Source organism: Uloborus diversus, chromosome 9, assembly GCF_026930045.1.
Source record: "Uloborus diversus isolate 005 chromosome 9, Udiv.v.3.1, whole genome shotgun sequence".
Lineage (NCBI taxonomy): Eukaryota > Metazoa > Arthropoda > Arachnida > Araneae > Uloboridae > Uloborus > Uloborus diversus.
Genome location: NC_072739.1, coordinates 115,094,739 through 115,113,133, shown reverse-complemented (window position 1 = coordinate 115,113,133; position 18,395 = coordinate 115,094,739). Strand labels below are relative to the sequence as shown.

Here is an 18,395-nt window from a genome sequence, read left to right as displayed (position 1 = left end):
ATGACTTGTTAAATTTGCCAATTGAAAAAGCATAAAAAGATTTTTGATAAGGAGTGGCAACACCCCACGATTCACAGAATATTTTCTGTTTTTGATACTGAAGGAGAAAAGTATTGGCTTGAAATTGATACCTAATTTAGCTTAATTGATTTAAAAATAAAGGTATTAAGAGATTTTTCTAAATTTATGCCAAAAAGGCGACTACAAGAAGTGATGAAAAATCGAAATTAAAAAAAAAATTTAGGTTATATCATTTATATCAATCTATTCATTAAAAAATGGACAAAATCTGAGGCATGACGACACATGGCATTACGCGATTTGACGTGAAAAGACCCAGAGGGAACAAAAAGCAAATACAGTAGAATGCCTTTATAACGCCGACCTATGTAACGCAATTCTCTATAAACCGCACAACTTTTCAGAAGTAAACAATAGGTTTTGAAGTTTAAAAAATCCCTCTGTTTTGCTTTGCAAACATAAAAATTGTTAGGCAAATTAAATTTTCGAAGTTTTTCATCTTTCCATCTTAATTTAAAGCTTTTAAATGAAAATTAGTATTCATAGTAAGCAGAAAATACCAGATAGCTCTTGAAGATGTAGCTGTTATGCAAAACATGAAGCTAGCAGAAGTGCAGGATATTTCACTTTCTTTTAATTGCGAAACATATTTGTTTGTGAATGACTAATTGTAATGTTAGTGCTTTAATACCCATTGCAGATAAAACTCACTCTGAAGTGCTTTTTTATAGATATATTTTGAATATTAGTTTCAAAATTTGCAAAATGATCTATATAACACAAAAAACTGTATAATGCAAAAGCTCTGGTCCAAAGGTGTGCGTTATAACCGTCTTCTACTGTACATCTTTTAAAACATTTTTTCCCCCTTCAAACCTAAAAGTTATAGTTTTCTATTTCAGTTAAAAAGTTAAAAATAGTAATCTCAATTTCGAATTTCACCGTATATAGACTCAATTTAGGAATTTCTACTTAGATTTAAAAAAATATTTTTATGCATCAGTCACTTTCATCTTTCAACGTTGGCAGCTATGACATTTCTAGTCATTAAAATATATAATTCAGGCTTTTTTTAATAAAATTTTTCAAAACTAACAAGTATTATAAAATAAAAACTAAAAGGTAAAAAATACAATTAAATTTATTTACAACTTAAAGATTAAAATGGTATGTGCACAAGATAAAAATAGTAAAAACATTAAAATAAATTTAAAAGTTATTTTTCAAATGCCTTTGTCTTGAAGAAATTCATTTGTACTTCACTTGATACAACCTAAAATTAACAGAATTAAAAAATATTAAAATCTTAATGGGTATTAATTCCAACTATATTATATTTAATATATGTTTATTATTATTAAGTTAAAATTTATTTCATTTCAAAGTCCAATCTGTAATATAACAACACTGCAATACCACCATAAATTAAAAACTAAAAATTTGCACTCATGGCAGTATAGAACTGGATGAGCAATATGTGGTGTTTTTCCCAACAGATAAACAGTAATAATTTCAGAACTGTTTGAACTATACTACAATCGAGCCCGCTTATTAGAATATTGGTTTAAAGAATATCCCACTTAATGTATTTTCAATGTACCAAATCAATGCATTGTGTTATTTTGATCCCGGGTAATGGAATATCCCGCTTATTAATACTTTTTCGTGTCAAAATGGCTATTCCATTAATCGGGTTTGACTGTTACATATACAGGTGGAGAGATACAGTCTCCTAGATGTGACGCAGGAAACAGATTGAAATCGCACTTATCGACGACCTACTATTATTTATGTTACTACTGGTAATTTATGTTTTTATGTATTTTTGTCTATTAAACGTTTGTGTGTGATAAGATGTCATATTTAGTTCTCACCAATAACACACACACATATATATATGTTAGAGGTGAATTTAAATTTTCCACTACTGGAAAACCAGTCAGCAATAATTGTGGATCATCACTAATTTTATTTAAAAGGAGAATTCATTTTTTAAGAAGCAGAACAAGAATAGCATTCCGACACCATAACACTGCTGATCAAATAAATATCTATCTATATATACATCTGTATATAAAGGGTTGGTCATTTTGCTGGCAAAATGGCATTTTTGCCAAGACAAGTGCAAAAACTGGAAAACAAAAACAAGCTTTAGCAGGGGTTTTCGAAATTTCTTTAATATTAATTTGATAATTAAGAGAATTTTAAACAATTGTTGAACAATAACTAAAAATAAATCGAGAATAATGTTTCAAAACTTATTTATGGTATGCAATTTTAGAAAAAATACTGTATTCTTGTGCAAAAAAATTCAATTAAATTTAATGAGAGTGAATTACGTAATGAAATTATGTTCATTATTAAAGTTAGCTATAGTTTAATATGAGTTAAACTAGTTTTTTCAGGTAATACACGCAAATCCTAGTTTGTTTCTGTTCAAATTTTTGTTGTGCTAATAGCATAGTAAGTGTGGCATTACTTGTACGTTAAAAACTGAAAGATAAGAATTGGTTCTCAGTTACAACCACTAGGGCAGCCAGAAACCACCTTCTATTGAGGGGGGGGGGGCATAACAGTCTGTACATGTATCACTCAGGCTTAGTAAGAGTTATGGAAATCCTGGAAAGTCATGGGAAAAAAATAAGCGAATTTCAGACCTGGAAAATTCATGGAAAATTGAAATTTTCATTGAAAGTTATGGAAATTTATTTCAAGTCATGGAAAAATGTCCTTGACAAAGAGAAAGTAACAGTAATTAAAGGAGCATTAGAAATATTGAGTGGTTTAACAGTATAGCTGAGTGGTTTAACAGTATAGCACATAAAAGCTATTAAAAGTGGAAAATTGAACGATCCCAAAATCAAATCTGAATTTTGAAATCTTATTGCATCCACTTCTGTCGCAGCTGCTTGCCTTTTTTTGCGGTGTGATTTTACTGCTTGGACATCACTTATTTTGAATTTACTGTTATTTTCAACACTTCTTATGTTTCATATTCTGTAGTAGCGAAATTTCACGTTCTCCACGCCCACTCAAAAAAAAAAAAGCAATTCAATTGCATCCGAGTTTGATTCGATCTCTCATGAGAACTCTATTATTAAACTTATCAGAGTTCATCTTAATTTGTTGAAGGTTTTAGAAAATAAAGATCTTTAGTCAGGCGATAGAATACAGAAAAAGAGGGATTCTAATACTCTAAAACAGAAGTGCCCAACATACGGCCCGCAAAACTAATCCATGCAACCCACTGCTACATTCAATGTCAGGAATCAAACATGTTCTGGAATTCTTGAACCTATTAAGCTATATGCATTTGAAAATGTGCAAATAAATAAAACAAGTATACTTTTGAATCAGAAGATTGATTCATTACTAAATGGTTTTTTCGAAAAAGATCTAATATAGAAACCTAAAAAAAAACTAAACTATGTAGCTTTACTTTAAAGAACCAACATACTGTCAAGTAACATGGATGATTAAATGCACTGTTGACACTAAAAGGCAACTTTTGAAGCAAATTTATTGAAACTTGGTGATGACTCATTCAACCTTTGTCCCATTCAATATCATTCTGCCTGTTTATAAAAACAATATCAGACATTTAAGCATTATCATATTCGTTTCACTGATTTTTACTTTACTTAAATTTACATGATGAAAACAAATAAAAGAAGAGTTTAGTTTTTTAAGTGTACGCCTATATTTTTTCCATTATGAGTAAGTGCTTCAATGAGGTTGTGGCATTCATGTAGACGCTTTGCTAATGCTCATTTCCAAAAATTATCAAGTTTAAGAGGTCATGAAAATTTTCATTGAAGTCATGAAAAAGGCATGGAATTTTTTCATCCAAATAGAGTATGAACCCTGATCACTACATATTACAAAACAAAGTTTTATGTCGCCTCTGTTTGTCTGATTGCGATAACCTTAAACATTTCACACAGTTTTCACTAATAGAGTGGTTCATAAGGAAGGTTTATAGACCCGTTCAAGAAAAATTCGATTAGTAGTTTTGTACTCTAAAGTTTTGTATTGCGACAACCAGGCTGCTATTAATTTTTCAAAGTCGCCTATTGAGAATCATCGCACTAAACAAATAGACATAAATTTTCATTTTATTAGTAATCTTCTGAATGATAAAGTATTGGACATTAAACATATAAGTACAGTCGAGTCCCGACTTACGCGAGGGATGCGCTCCAAGACTCCTCGCATAAGTTGAAATTTCGCGTTGTAGAAAAATATATGCTTACAAATTTTTTAAAGCATACCAAATACTTTTAGGCACTTATAAACACCTCTCAAACTGCTCTAAAGCATTCCTTAACCATTACAGTTTCTTCCATAAAGAACTGAACTTTTACTGTATTTAAAAAATAAAAAACTGTTATTCAACATGAAATACTTAAGATGCACAAAATGAATGACCAATGGGAATAAAAGATATAAAATAAAACAACACGGTACGCAATGCATGCAGTAAAATTAAAATGATGCACAAAATAGTACTGTACAGTAGATACAGTAGCAATATTTACGAGTTACAAAATGAGGATACTAGTGATGATTTATGCTCCAAGATCAAATCGTTATTCTAAACCAGTACATTTTTAAATACGCTTCACCTTTTATTTAAAATGTTACAATTTGTGGTTACATCTCCTCTACCTGATCTTTTTATAATTCCACAATGAAAGAGCACGCATAGCTTCCATTTTCATTATTTTTATTTCGCTAGACTGCTCTGCAAGCTTCAATATTGAAACGAATAAGTTCTAAACTTTTACGGATATTTTTTTGTTTTGACTTTTAATTGCACATATGGAAGATTCACTCATACTTGTTGTTGCGCTACCGTCGACGTTTTGTAATTGTTCAAGCATATCGAGAATCTTAGCCTTTTTAAATTTAGTTATCAGAAACTTTCTTCTTCTTCACATTTTCTAACTTTAGAGGAAGGTGACACTAAGGTGCCATTATGGTTATTTGATGCACTAGACTAGTTTGGCATGGGAACTTTGGCTGTCAGTGATGCTCAAAGGGACGTAATAACATTCACGAAATCAATATTTAGTAGCCAATAACGAAGCTGATACTTCCTTCTAAAAAATTCATGTTGTGGGTGAAAAATTCGCGTTAGCTCTAAAATTCGTGACTCGTGAAAAATTCGCATTATAGCCATTTCGCATAAGTCGGATCGCGTTGTAGCGGGACTCGACTGTAGTAAACTTAATAAAGCTGACATTTTTACAAAGCCTCTAGTTAAAGATAAAGTTGTTGAATTTTGTAGGAGTGTATTTTCTATTTCATAGTTTGGTTTCAAAAAAAATGTAAGTTTCGTATTATATTCTAAAGCTTTTCCTTTTGTAAAGGAAAGGAGGTTTATGAGGGGGCCGAATGGTTGGAAATAAGGAAATATTCCTGGTCATGTGCCTCCTGTCTTCCATGTAAATATTCTTCTAAACTAAATTTGGTTTGGCATGTAGGTTAATATGCTATAACTGTTTTGTTCACTTCTGAATTGAAGAAGAAATACTTTTTGATTTGCATGCAACTGAGCAATCGCAGTAGCAATTCAAGGTATAGAACTTCAATGAAGTGATTATTCTTTCCTTTGATCTTTTCTTTTAATACTACTCGTGGGTAGTTGTTTGTTTTTAGTTTGTTTTTAAGTTTTTGTAAGTTACAATAGTGTTTTATGGTTTTAGTTGAATAAATTTTTATAAAAGTTATTTTGAGAAGTTTTCATGATTATTCAAGTAGAATTTCAGTTCATATTTCACATGATTGCCGACTCTGCAATAATATTTTCCAGCATTTGCCATCTGGGCATATATTTACCAATTGCACTTACATGCACCTACCCGCGAGTAGTAAAGAAAAGATCGAAGGGAAGAATAATCACTTCATCGATGTTTTACACCTTGAATCGCTACTGCGATTGCTCAGTTGCATGCAAACCATAAAGTATTTCTTCTTCAATTCAGAAGTGAACAGAAACGGTTTTAGCACATTAAAATAGATGTCAAAACAAATTTCGTTTAGAAAAATATTTACATGGCACATGACCAAGAATGTTTCCTTATTTCCAACAGTAGTAATGATGTGACTTACGTCAGTCTGACTCTGAGGTGCAGATATAATAAATCTGTTTTCTCACATTACTAAATGCATCGATTTAATTTGAGATATTATTAGTTAAATATACCCAATACTTACTTTTCTTTCACAACCGAAACGGATGAGATATTTTTTCATTTTTCAAATGCAGAGGCCTTATTTTCATGTGAAGCACGTTGTAAAGCTAACAGCTAATTGTAAAGAAAATAACTCTTAAAAATTTAAAAAACAATTAATAATAATTTTTATTTTAAAGTTACAATTATTTTTGCGAGTTTAAGCTAATTAGATTTTGTGTAGCTCATGTAAACTCTTGCCCGCAAGACTCTGCAGTCTTGTAAACATAGTGGCGAAATTTTTTCCTGGATTTCCCGTTATCATAAATTGAGCAAACATTATTCAAAAGCTTTTATTTCCAAATTCTATTATGAAAATACCTGTGTTTAATAGGTTACAGTTTCAAAGCATAGATAATAATTTTGTAAAATATATTGTCATCCAAAGTAGCTATCAAAATCAGTTACATTAATGGTCTGTTTTCCACATGCTGTAGCTCAAATTTACTATCTTTATTTTTTTTTCATTTACACCAATAGTTAAAAACACATTTTTTTCGAATTAATTTTTTTCGATGGTGTTCTTTTACAGATGGATGAAAAAGTGAGCTAGAAAACTCACATACCTGAGAAAAGCTCGTTCTATGATGCGTAATGGATGGTGTGGTGTATCAAACTCCGCTATTGTAATTGTAGTGACGTCAGAGTCTGATGTCACTGGGGAAAACATCCTCTCAGAGCAGAGCAGATCAGATCGGAACGAACTACAGAAATGTGCACATTGGCGACACACACTGTCTTGTATATAGTCAGTGTAGTAATTAGAATAGAAAAGTCTAGTGTTATAATGTGTGAATGATCAATAACCCATTGCATAGGTTCCATAAAAGGAACCATAACAGTGGCGACGAGCATGTTACGAAACATGTGTTACGAAACACAACGTTTAATGTAGTGCTATAAAAATTCTGTGTACAACAAAAAGGATAGGGTAATTACCCGAAGACAGCTCAAGGTAGGAAATTTATACATATTTTCATTTTGGATTGAAAAGTAATGGAGGCCCTGGTTCAGGATCTCATAAAACAAAATGAAGCAATTGTACAAGCACTCAAGCTTAAAGCGTAATTTGCATTCGTAATTAAAAATTACGAATGCAAATTAGAGCTAAAACCTGATGCTAGTCCTATATTCTGCAGACCTAGGCCCATGCCCTTTGCATTGAAAAATAGGGTTGGCGAGGAAATTGACCGATTGGAACGCAAAAGTATAATTGAAAAAGTACATATTTCAGATTGGGCAACTCAGAATGTACCGGTTATTAAATCAAATGGTAAAGATAGGTTGTGCACAGATTATTCCGTAACATTAAATAAGAATTTAAAAGTGCAACAACACCCGCTTCCTAGAATCCTAGAATGGAAGATATTTTCCCATCACTGAGTGATGGCAAGGTGTTTTCCAAGGTTGACTTTTCTCAGGCATATTTGCAAATGAAAATGCACCCTGGGAGTCAAAAAATTATTTAAAACAAATACACACAAGGAACGTTACTTGTGTAAAAAGTTAATGTATGGGGTAAATGCCGCTCAGGCGGTCTGGCAGAAATACATTGAAAGTGTTTTTCAGGTTTTAAAGGGGGTTGAAATATTTTTTGATGATGCTAGAATTGCAGTTCCAGATGTTGAAACTCATTTAGTAAGATTAAAAGAATTTTTTGAAAGATGTCGCGTTCATGGGTTAAAAATTAACAAAGAAAAAAGTAAATTCTTTCAAAAAGAAATATAATTTTTTGGGTATAAGAAAAACTCTGAAAGACTGTCCCAAACATCAGAAAAAGTTAAAGCATTTAAAAATTCCACGGAATACAAAAATGTCCATGAAGTAAAATCATTTAGGGGGTTGGTACATTTTTATTTGTACTTTTCAAAAAAGATAGCTACACTGGCTTATCCTTTGCATGAGTTAACAAAAAAAGATGTTCCCTGGAAATGGGATAAAAAAATGTAAGGATGCTTTTCAAAGGGTCAAAGACGAAATTGGTTCGGAAAGAATTTTAGCACATTACGACCCGGAACTTCCACTTTTGTTGGCAACTGATGCGTCATCAGTTGGACTGGGAGCAGTATTGTCACATAAGTTTCCGGATGGTTTAGAACGTCTGCTTGCTTTTGCATCTAAAACGCTTTCTTCAACCGAACAGTGATATTCTCAAATGGACAAAGAATTAGCTATAGTCTGGGCAGTAAAGAAATGTTTTCTCTACATGAAAAATACCAAATTTACGCTAATTACAGATCATAAGCCCCTACTGGAATTTTTTGGCTCAAAGAAAGGCTTGCCAGTTTTAGCTGCTACACGTCTATTGCATTATGCGTTGACTCTGCAATCATTTGACATTATTTATCATCAAACTAAAGAACACAGCAATGCAGACTTTCTTTCACGTTTACCAATGGATTAGGAACAATTGGCTATACGTGATGACATTGATATCTTTCAATTACATCAAATTGAAACGCTGGCAGCGACAGCAAAAGATTTAGCCAAAGAAATGGAAAGGGATGAAGAACTCGGTCCGTTATTACGAATCCTGGAAAGTGGAGGTGAACTGAAGGGAAGGGAGATGGAGTACAGTCTGCAAGATGGTTGCATAATGTACAGACAACATGTATGCATTCCGAAGCTGTATAGAGAAAGAATTTTAGATGAACTGCATCACGGACATTTAGGCGTAGTCAAAATAAAACAATCACGAGATCATACGTATTCTAGCAGGGAATCGACAAAGACATTGAAAGAAACGGGCACAAAGAACAAATTTAAGAGGCAAAAGGGAAAAGCCTCAGTTTCAAATTGTTTCAATCTTAATATGCATTACAAATACTAGTTTTATTAGTAATATACTTAAATTTGAAATTCATACTTTTTGGATTCTATCAATTAATTTTTTTCTTTCTTCTGGTGAATTCAGCTTCTTTACAACTCTGTTTGGAGTAAATGTTGCTGCAGCATTCAAATTAGACATGGAAAGATCCAATAAATTCATTTCTAAAAATAAAAATTTAAATAATGTTGCTTGTGAATTTTTGTTTTATTCAAAGAATAAACTAAAGTTTAAATAGACATTCATTAACTAATTGAAATTTCTCTAAGGCGACCACTCTCTTAAAAGTGGTCATTCATGGAGGTTGATCACTCTTGGACGTCGCTTTTAGCCTACTTTCCCAGTAAAAGTCAGAAAAAGAAGAAAAAAGCATGAATGAAGGCTTAATGCATCTTAATAACATCGCGAAAAACAAAAAAAAAAGTGAAAAAAAGGTAAAATAATTAAATATCAAAAAATTAAAAATTGGAAAGTACGGTATTGAGATGGGAGAAAATGTCTGTTGGTCTGTCTGTCTATCCCCCCCTAATAACTTTTGAATCAATTGTCCAATTCGAACAAACTTTTTTTTGTTTGAAAGATCTCGGCGAGGTCATCTCATTCCCTAATTTCACTTTTTGATTTGAACTATTTTTTGTTATATTTTGAACAGTTCAAAAAAACTTAACATTAGCGCCTACGGGGAAATTCAAGGCAATTCCGAACTGTAAGACGAATTTGCTTCAAACAAACTTTGTAGGAAAAAGCTTTTAATGAAAACTTGTATTTGAAATATCTATTTGATTTTTCAATTTTGAACAGTTCCAATCCCTTAACATTAGCGCTTATGGGGAAACAGAAAGTCAATGTAGATTCCGTACTTGAAGGCGGATTTACTTCAAACAAATTTTGTTGGAAAGAAGTCTTGACGCCAAACTCCAGACTCCGAGAATTTAGGGGCACCTGACTCCGACTCCTGTGCCCGACAATTAATCGGACTTCGACTCTGACTTCGTAGCTTTGGCAAAAATTTATACACAAAGGACAAATGACTGACTCCGATTCTTGGATATTTGATTCCGACTCCTTTATCTCAAAATGAGATTGTCTCCGACTCCCCAGCTATGGTTTTAACTGTGAAATACTTATTATTGATATGACTTGTTTTTATTTTCACGCTAAAGTTTTAATTTAGGTATTCAGTTTTCAGTGAATGAACTCGAAGTCATTTATGTTTCTACATAAAGATATGCGCAGACGATTTTTTTTTTTTTTTTGACAATGAAAATTATTTCTTTAAGTTGACATTTTATTGTTTTTATTTCTTTTGGTAAGTGCATTAATTCATTTAAAAAATTATTTTTAGCAACAGGGGAAAAAGAAACGATTTTTTTTATCGTTCATATGATGTATATTTTAATGAGCTTATTATTATTTATTTATTATTTTTTTGTTTTGAAAGCTATTAAAGAATTTCTTTTAATGGAAAAAAGTGTATTTGCTGCTTTGTTTAAAAGGTGCTCCTATTTTATTTGTTCGTTTTTATTATTATTATTTTTTTTTTAGATGAGTGAGGAATATTTTATTCCTAGAAATCAGCTTAAGATACTAAAAAAACATGTTTGAAACAATTTGCGATTTTAGCTATTTATGAGAACTAGTGTTCGCCCAGTGGTCGAAATTCGACCATATTCTTAAATGAATATTTGAGAAAACTTTAATGAATTTAACTATTTCCAACATTTTTATTTCTACTCTTACTCATGTTTACTGCATATCTGAAAAGATAACAATTTTTATACAAACACACAATACCACAGTAATAATTTATTCCAATTTTCTTTTTACCTATAATCTCAAAATAAATGGATGAAAGGGGATATTTCGGTAATGGGGTTGTTTCCGAAATTTTCAAAGTATTTTTTACTGAAAGAAGATGCCTAAAAACAAAGGGTTTAACCATTTTTTAAATAATTTGAATAAATTTAATATTTTTTAACAACTATTTTAATCAGTGCGCAGATTGAAATTAATTTTTTGGCATCAAAAGCGATAAAATGCCACTCACTGATGCCATTAGCGCACAGCGCAAATTATCATAACCCGAAAATGCGGTTGAGAGCAAACCGTAAATATTTAGCATGGCAATGAAGTCGCTCGCCAAAGTACATCACTTATAACATCATAAAGACCACACCTTATTTTTAAAATCGGGCATTCAAAAAAGTTTTTAAAATACAACTGTTGAGAAAATGAAAGTTTTTTCTGGCTCAACATTTTTTTTCTTCTTATTCTATCTATTTCAGTGATTAAAAGTAGTACTTTTGATTGAAGGAAACAACCCCATTGAGAAATTGGTGTGGTCGACAAATTGCCGGCTTGAATAATTTTATTTTGGATATCATGTTGCTTTGTGCTAACCCTATGCAAATAAATATTTCCTTACTCTTTGTTTACGTAGGCAAAGGAAAACCATTTTTCGTGCTGACATTGGAAACTAAAAAACTGATGCCAATGGATAAAAATCACCAATTATCCAATTTTCGAAATCTTCCCGTATGAAATGAAGCTTCAAAACTCAATTTATACGTAAAACTTCTGTGTGAACAATGTTACTTATAAAACGTCTACTATTACTGAGTAAGTTGCTTCTTTGTCATTAGAAATATAAATTTCCAAGTATCAAATGAACGAACTCAACTCCTGTCAAAATATAACTGACCATTCAAAAACACTGGGCGTCGTAATAATAGTACAATTTTTTAAAAAGGTCGACTTTGTGATTTGTTTATAGTTAAGGGCGGGGCATAACTGATGTCATACTTTTCAACATTTTTAAGCCTCTCCCCCCTTTGTCACAATGTTTTGCACTTCACTATACCTCCTCCTCCCTTTGTCACATGTCACGCTGTTTTTCATAAACGTTCCTATTAAAAAAAGGCTTGTTGTCACGTTCACCCCATTGTATGCCCCTCTTATCGTCTTTTCTCTCCTTTGTCACAAACTGTAACTATTTCGTGAACCCCACCTTAAACCGGAACTTTATTCATGGACCGTCTCTATTTTGTGGCAACCGTATGCAAATATACATTTCCCTACTCTTTATTTTCGTTTGCAAAGTAAAAACATTTCTCGAGCTGCAATTGGTGCCAAAAATTTGACGCCAATAGATGAAGAGCGCCCGCCAATTTAACAATTGTCGAAATCTTCCCAAATGAAATGATCCTGCAGAACTCAGATTATACGTAAAACTTTTGCATGAACAATGCTTCTCTTAATAAGTTTCATATTATTGAGTAAGTTGGCTTTACCACTGCGGTTAGAATTATTAAATTCCAAACAGTCAAATGAACGAATCCTTCTTGCTACATTAAAAATTGTCTCTTCAAAAACACTGGACGTCGCAATAATAGTGTAATTTTTTAAAAAATCGTGTTTGGGATTTGTTTACAGTTTAGGGGAAAAAGTGACAAATGCACTTTTGAAAATTTTTGATCGCTCTCCCCTTTGTCGCAAAGTTTCACATTTCACCATAACGCCTATTCCCTTTGCGACATATCACACTGTTTTTCATTAAACGTTCTTATCAAAAAAAGCTTGATGTCCCTATCTCCCCATTGTATGTTCCTCTTGTCATTTACTTCCTCTGCCTTGTCACGAACGATTACAATTTAATGAACCCCACCTTAAAGAGGGCCTTCATTTGTAGTCAGTTCCTTGCAAATAGACATTTCTGTACTCGTTTTTTACGAATGCAAAAGAAAAATGCATTATAAGGTCAAAAACGGGGACTAGACAGAAGCTAGCTTAAAAGGGGAAGACCATAATTCAAAAAAGAAGTCTGTTTTGACATCTAAATCAATGTTTATTTCAAATATAGCTTCAACCAAGTCAAAGACAAGTTTTATTCATGAAAAAAGTTGATTCACCTGAAGTTTTCACAGCATTAACTTCAGAAGTTAAGTTCAGGCACCTGTCGCTAACGAGTAATACATTTTGTGGAACAGACTGTAGCTGTATAGAACACCGCTCTACTTCTGGTACCAAGGAAAGATTTGCTCTGATCTTTTCTTTTGAATCAAAGTAGCTGGAGGAAATCTGTTTTTGCATGTTTTCTAACTCTTTAGAAACATATTTTGAAGTCGTCTAAAAAGAAATTATATCAGACAGAGTAAAGTATAACAGTCAAGAAATCTTATTATTTTTTAATAATTTATTTAACAATTAAAAAATAATATTTAACGGAAAAAAATGGCATATTAAGCACACTTTTTTCCAGCACATGTTCAAAAGCAATATTGTTAGCTTTGATTAAGAAAGAAAGAGGGAAATTCACACCTGTCGATAAGAATGGCATTAGGAAAAAAGTGAAATTTTTTACGAAAGTGGTTATCATTACAGAGGGAATGAAGCTTTAACCTTACCAAAGCTTAGATCAATTTGCTAAAGCTTTGACCTGGCTGAATCATGAGCTGCAATTCATCTGATTTGGTCTACAACCCAAATTCAAAATAATAGAATATCAGACCTGTTTGGACAAAACTCTTCTTTAAATCGGGAAAAATTGACTCATGCAAATTAAAGAGTAAAAACACATTATTCATGAATGGGTGAATCAATTTAAACAACTTTTGAGATATTATTTTAACAACTTATGAATCATTAATACATTGAAGAAATAGATTTTTCATATGGATCAAAATATTAGAATAATCTATTCATTCAATGTGAATTTTAAAAAATAGCAAAAATATTTGCATACCTGAAAACCGATAGTTTGTCAAAAGTATGGAGCTTGGCGCCCGGGTAATCTTACGCTCCTTTAAAAACCTTTTATTGCTAAAAATGAGGCTCAAGGTAATAAATTGGGAAAAAACGAAGTCACATATTGTATCATTTCTTAAAGTTAGAAAAAACTAACCAACTCAATTCAAATGAACGTTTCACAATCTATGGTATGTAAGATTTTAAAGGAATATAGAAGGACTGACCAACTAAAAAGTAACCAAAGTGAACGAGGTAGAGAAATTGTTACACCTAGCAGAGACAAACTCAAGTTAAAGTAAATTGTCCAAAATAATCTTTGAAAAATTCTTCTTACGTCCATAAGTGTTGGAAAGAATGTATAGCTATCTTGTCCACGCCAACTACACTTGGATGGTTAAATAAACTGTAGTTGCAATTGTGGGTCTACGAAGGAAGACCAAAGATAAACATGAAGCGGAAACGTGCATGACTGTCCTAGAGCAAAGAGAAGCTTATATAGGGGCAACAAGGTTGGAAAAGTATTATATTCTGTGATGAATATTTTTTTGAAATATCTGTGAACAAAAAAAGGTGTTCGGGTTTAACGTTTAAAAAAAAAAGCGTATGAGAAATCTTGTGTAAGACGTTCTCTCCAACTTGACACATCCTTTTCGGTTTGTGGGTGCATAAAGGCTGCTTTAATTAGGAAATTAAATATATCTTAAAATAAAACAGTGTGAGACCTCCGCTGTTTATCAGTAGTACTGCGTGATACGTCATCTAAAGCACAGCAGTGACATTTAGTGACACATTTTATCTTTCGGCAAGATTCTACTCCTTGTCATGTCTCTAAATCAACTCAGATTTTAAACAGAAAGAGGACTTTCGGTATTAAACTCATCAAGCAACTCTACCAATCTCAATACGATCAAGCATTTGTGGCAACGTCAAACCTAAAGAAAGCGGTTCAAGACCTGGTGCCTGCCAAAAAATTGAGCTCGTTGCCACATTTTAAAAGGTATGGAAAGGTATGGTCAGAAATGATTACTGTAAACAGGTGGTAAAATCCCGGTGTGAAAGGATTAAAGCATTTTGAATCCAGCAAAAAATGATGCATTCTAGTACTGATATTTTTTCATTTGAAAGTGTTTTTTCCCCCATTAATTTGAATATTCTAATTTTTTGACTCAATGTAAACCTTCATCACTATAAACTTTTGGATTATTCTGTCTAAGATTTTTAATTGAGTATATTTGAAATGAAATGCACACTTTAAGGTCTAAGAAAGGTGGCATGTTCATTTAATTTCCTAATTTACTTATATTTGGTTAGAACAAACTTTTTTTCAAAAAGTCAGAAGTATCCTATTATTTTGAATTTGGGTTGTACAATGCTATGAATATTCTTTGTACAATCAATCTCAACTAATGATGAAGCAGAAAGTTTGGATGTCTGTCACGTCCCTAGGGTCAAGACTGTTCGTCAATTTTCATGAAATTTGGTACAAAGACCATTTGCTGCATAGGGATGCGCACTAGAATATACTGAAAATACCTTTTTTCTAATTTCGTGATAGATAGCGCAGAAAAGGTGCCATTTGTATAGCAAAATGCAAACAAAAAATTTGAAAAATTTTAAACCATTTCTTGATTTGCCACAATTGCATTGAAATTTCGACCAATTGCTTTTTTCTTTCTTTTTTTAAGCAAAATTAGTATAAAAAAATGTTTTTCTATTTTCAATGATAATTCCCATAAAAAAATTTGAGGTCAGTGTTAGAATTCCTTCCTTTTCAACGAATCAATAAAAGTTTTAGCAATTTCCTGTTTTATAACATTCTAAATAAATTTTGTCAAAACATTTAAAAACTTTTTATTCTGTACTAAACTGAAATAATGAACTCATATGATGCATTTTTAGATGCTTTGTGAGTTATAAATTAACTACTGCTTGCTTATAAATTTTAAAATTTGAAATATGCCATTCAAAAACTTTATGCAGCTCTGTTTGCTTTATGTTCAAAACCAAAGTAAAACAGCCCAGAACTCATGAATGAAGGGATGGATGCACAGAAAATTTCTGTTTGCTTCCCAACAGTTTTACCTACACCGTTTTTGGCAATAAAAGTCTTTTTCAAGTTGAATTTTGGCATTTCAGTACTTTTACTTCAGTTACAGTTTTGCAATAATGAGAGCATCTCTTCCTTTATGCCCATTTGCAGCTTCCATCACTATTTAAAAAGTATTTCTTTTAGCAGCAGACATAGGACTTGTAAAGCTAACTGTAGATTCAAAAATTGAATCGTATATAGTATGTTTATTTCAGTTTCTTGTGACAAAAGACATTTTGGTGATTGATGGTTTGTTGATATTGGTTGAGAACCCAAACAAATAGATCATGGCATTCTGGCCCTTAATTTTAATTTTGGAAACTTAAGCTCTTAAGTTTGTTGATCCTTATTTCTTCTTTGACTTGTGACATTTTTTCAGTTAATTTTCATAACAGTGTTTTGATATTTTGGTTTATTTCAGTAACCATACTGCCAATAACCAATGTCAGTAATCCATATGCTTCAAGATAGCCATATTATTTGTCTAGATCCCTTTGCATGCCCTGGTTGTTTCTTTAGGCGAATCATATGGGTAAATCAGCTCATATTACAAACCGTGCAAGACATCGGCCGGTTATATTTTTTCAAGATTTTGTATTTTTTTTTCTTAGAAAAAAAGAAAAACCAACCACGCTCAAAAGTGCCAAGACAACGTTTTTTTTTTTTTGTTTTTTGCAACTTTGTAACCTTTCCACACCCGTACGTCACGCTCAAATTGTCAGATTTTCTAAATGTATACTTTTTAGCGAGTAATTAACACACCCTATCTTAATCTGAAGCGCTTCAATAAATCTGATGATTATTTATATTTTTACTAATCGAATGGGCTGTCCTAGACTCGTCCACCAACAAAAAAGGCCAACATTTGGTGTAGGTACTCAACACAATGTAAGGTATCTCCACTATGTTTATCTGACCCGCTTGAGTAAATCCCCAAAAACACTTTGGGTTCCCCTACTATAAATAGTTAAAATCTCATTTCATATGGTGTTAAAAATATTAAGTTCTAGTTGTCAAAAAATGGTCATCATTTAAAAGGATTGTATTCAAAAAAAAAAAAAAAAAAAAGATCACCGTTACGAATCACAGGTAGTTTCAATGCACATTTATAAACAGTGAATACTTCTGTAACCCACTTTATCTTGAAAGAGCATAATTATACACACCAAATTAACTGTTCATTTTTTTACGGCCAGTAACAATTCACATTAAAATATTATCAATGTGAATAAAAAATATTACTTACCTCAGTCTCAAACAAAGTGCTATCAAAATTCCTTTTCGCATTTTCAAAGAGAATTTTTAGAAGATGATTAATTTCTTTCTCTTCTTTATCAACAAGCTTTATAAGAAAGTTATGAGAGTTAAAAATTATAATGCTAATTACAGTCCAATAATCAGTAAGTGGAACAAAATTTGATTTTCATCATCTTACCTTTTGGTTTTCTTCAGCACATAATCGAACAGCACATTTCATTTTATTATGAAAGTCTTTCAACTGACAATGCATGTTTTCATCCTGAAATTCAAATTGTTAATGTCATAATATTATGCTTATTAAACTATCAAGAAATGTACTAAAGAAGCGCTTAACAAGTCTTAATACAAAATTTTTTATACACAGTAGAACCAGGGTTGGCAAAAACCCGGGGTTTTTTTAAAAAGCCCATGGATGCAGGGTTTTTTGGGTTTTTTAAATAAAACTTAACTAAAGTTGGGTTTTTAAACAGAAATGTGTTTTTTTTTTTTTGTCTTTTTTTAGGGAAAATGTGGGGTACTTGTAACATATTGTAGCGTAAGTATATGGACAAAGCACGAAAATTGTCTTCGGGTAAAAAAAGCAGGAAAACTAGTTAAAATTCAGCATTTTCTGAACAAAAGTATAAAAGACGACAAAAGACAAGAATGGTGAAGTTTCAGATTTTTTGGTTTTCATTATTACCAACAGTTAAGGCAAAGTTACTTCTCAAGTGATAAAATCTATTTTTTGTTTTTAATTACTACATTTTTTTTTTTTTGCACTTTACTTTATTGTATTTCATTCTGTTATGCAAAACTACTGTAGAACCTAAAGTAGTTTAAATCCTTTTTTACTGAATTCCAGCTTAATCAAAACATTTCTTTGAATTTTATGTTGCCTGTTTTTCTATTTCTGTGTACAGAGTAAGAAATATTAAACTTTTTCGTAAGATAATGAAAATACTGTACACTCTGTTCTGTTTTCTGTCGACAATTTGAAAAATCTGCTAATTTCTAAAAAATATACCTTGTTTATTCGAGATTTGTGATGTGTTGGTTTGCAGAAAATAATTCACATTAAAGCCTTTTAGCTAGAGTAGTTTCCTCTGTACAATCCTACATATATTGAGAAAATCAGACGTGACAGGACTTAGTCAAGCTAATTTGAGTAATTTAATGACCCCAGTTAAGAAAAAAGTTAAATACATTTATTTAAAATTTTTGAAGTATTTTTTTA

The 18,395-nt window shown here is 31.7% G+C and overlaps 1 protein-coding gene across 3 annotated transcripts; it reads right to left on the bottom strand.

Annotated features, from left to right (window-relative positions):
* Positions 1-1,194: 1,194 nt before the first annotated feature.
* Positions 1,195-17,432, bottom strand: LOC129229886 (uncharacterized). 3 transcript variants are annotated; one of them, XM_054864266.1, is made up of 6 exons: positions 17,355-17,432; positions 17,166-17,261; positions 12,993-13,209; positions 9,124-9,248; positions 6,241-6,332; positions 1,195-1,294 (listed from the first exon to the last, which is right to left on the bottom strand). In XM_054864266.1, exons 1-5 carry the CDS (start codon positions 17,427-17,429, stop codon positions 6,276-6,278), a joined length of 570 nt encoding a protein of 189 aa, XP_054720241.1. In that variant the 5' UTR covers positions 17,430-17,432; the 3' UTR covers positions 1,195-1,294; positions 6,241-6,275. The 3 variants fall into 3 exon arrangements, with proteins under 3 accessions (XP_054720241.1, XP_054720242.1, XP_054720243.1); XM_054864267.1 differs by lacking the exon at positions 6,241-6,332 and having other exon boundaries at positions 1,202-1,294; XM_054864268.1 differs by lacking the exons at positions 1,195-1,294; positions 6,241-6,332 and adding an exon at positions 6,917-6,961.
* Between the last annotated feature and the right edge of the window lie 963 nt (positions 17,433-18,395).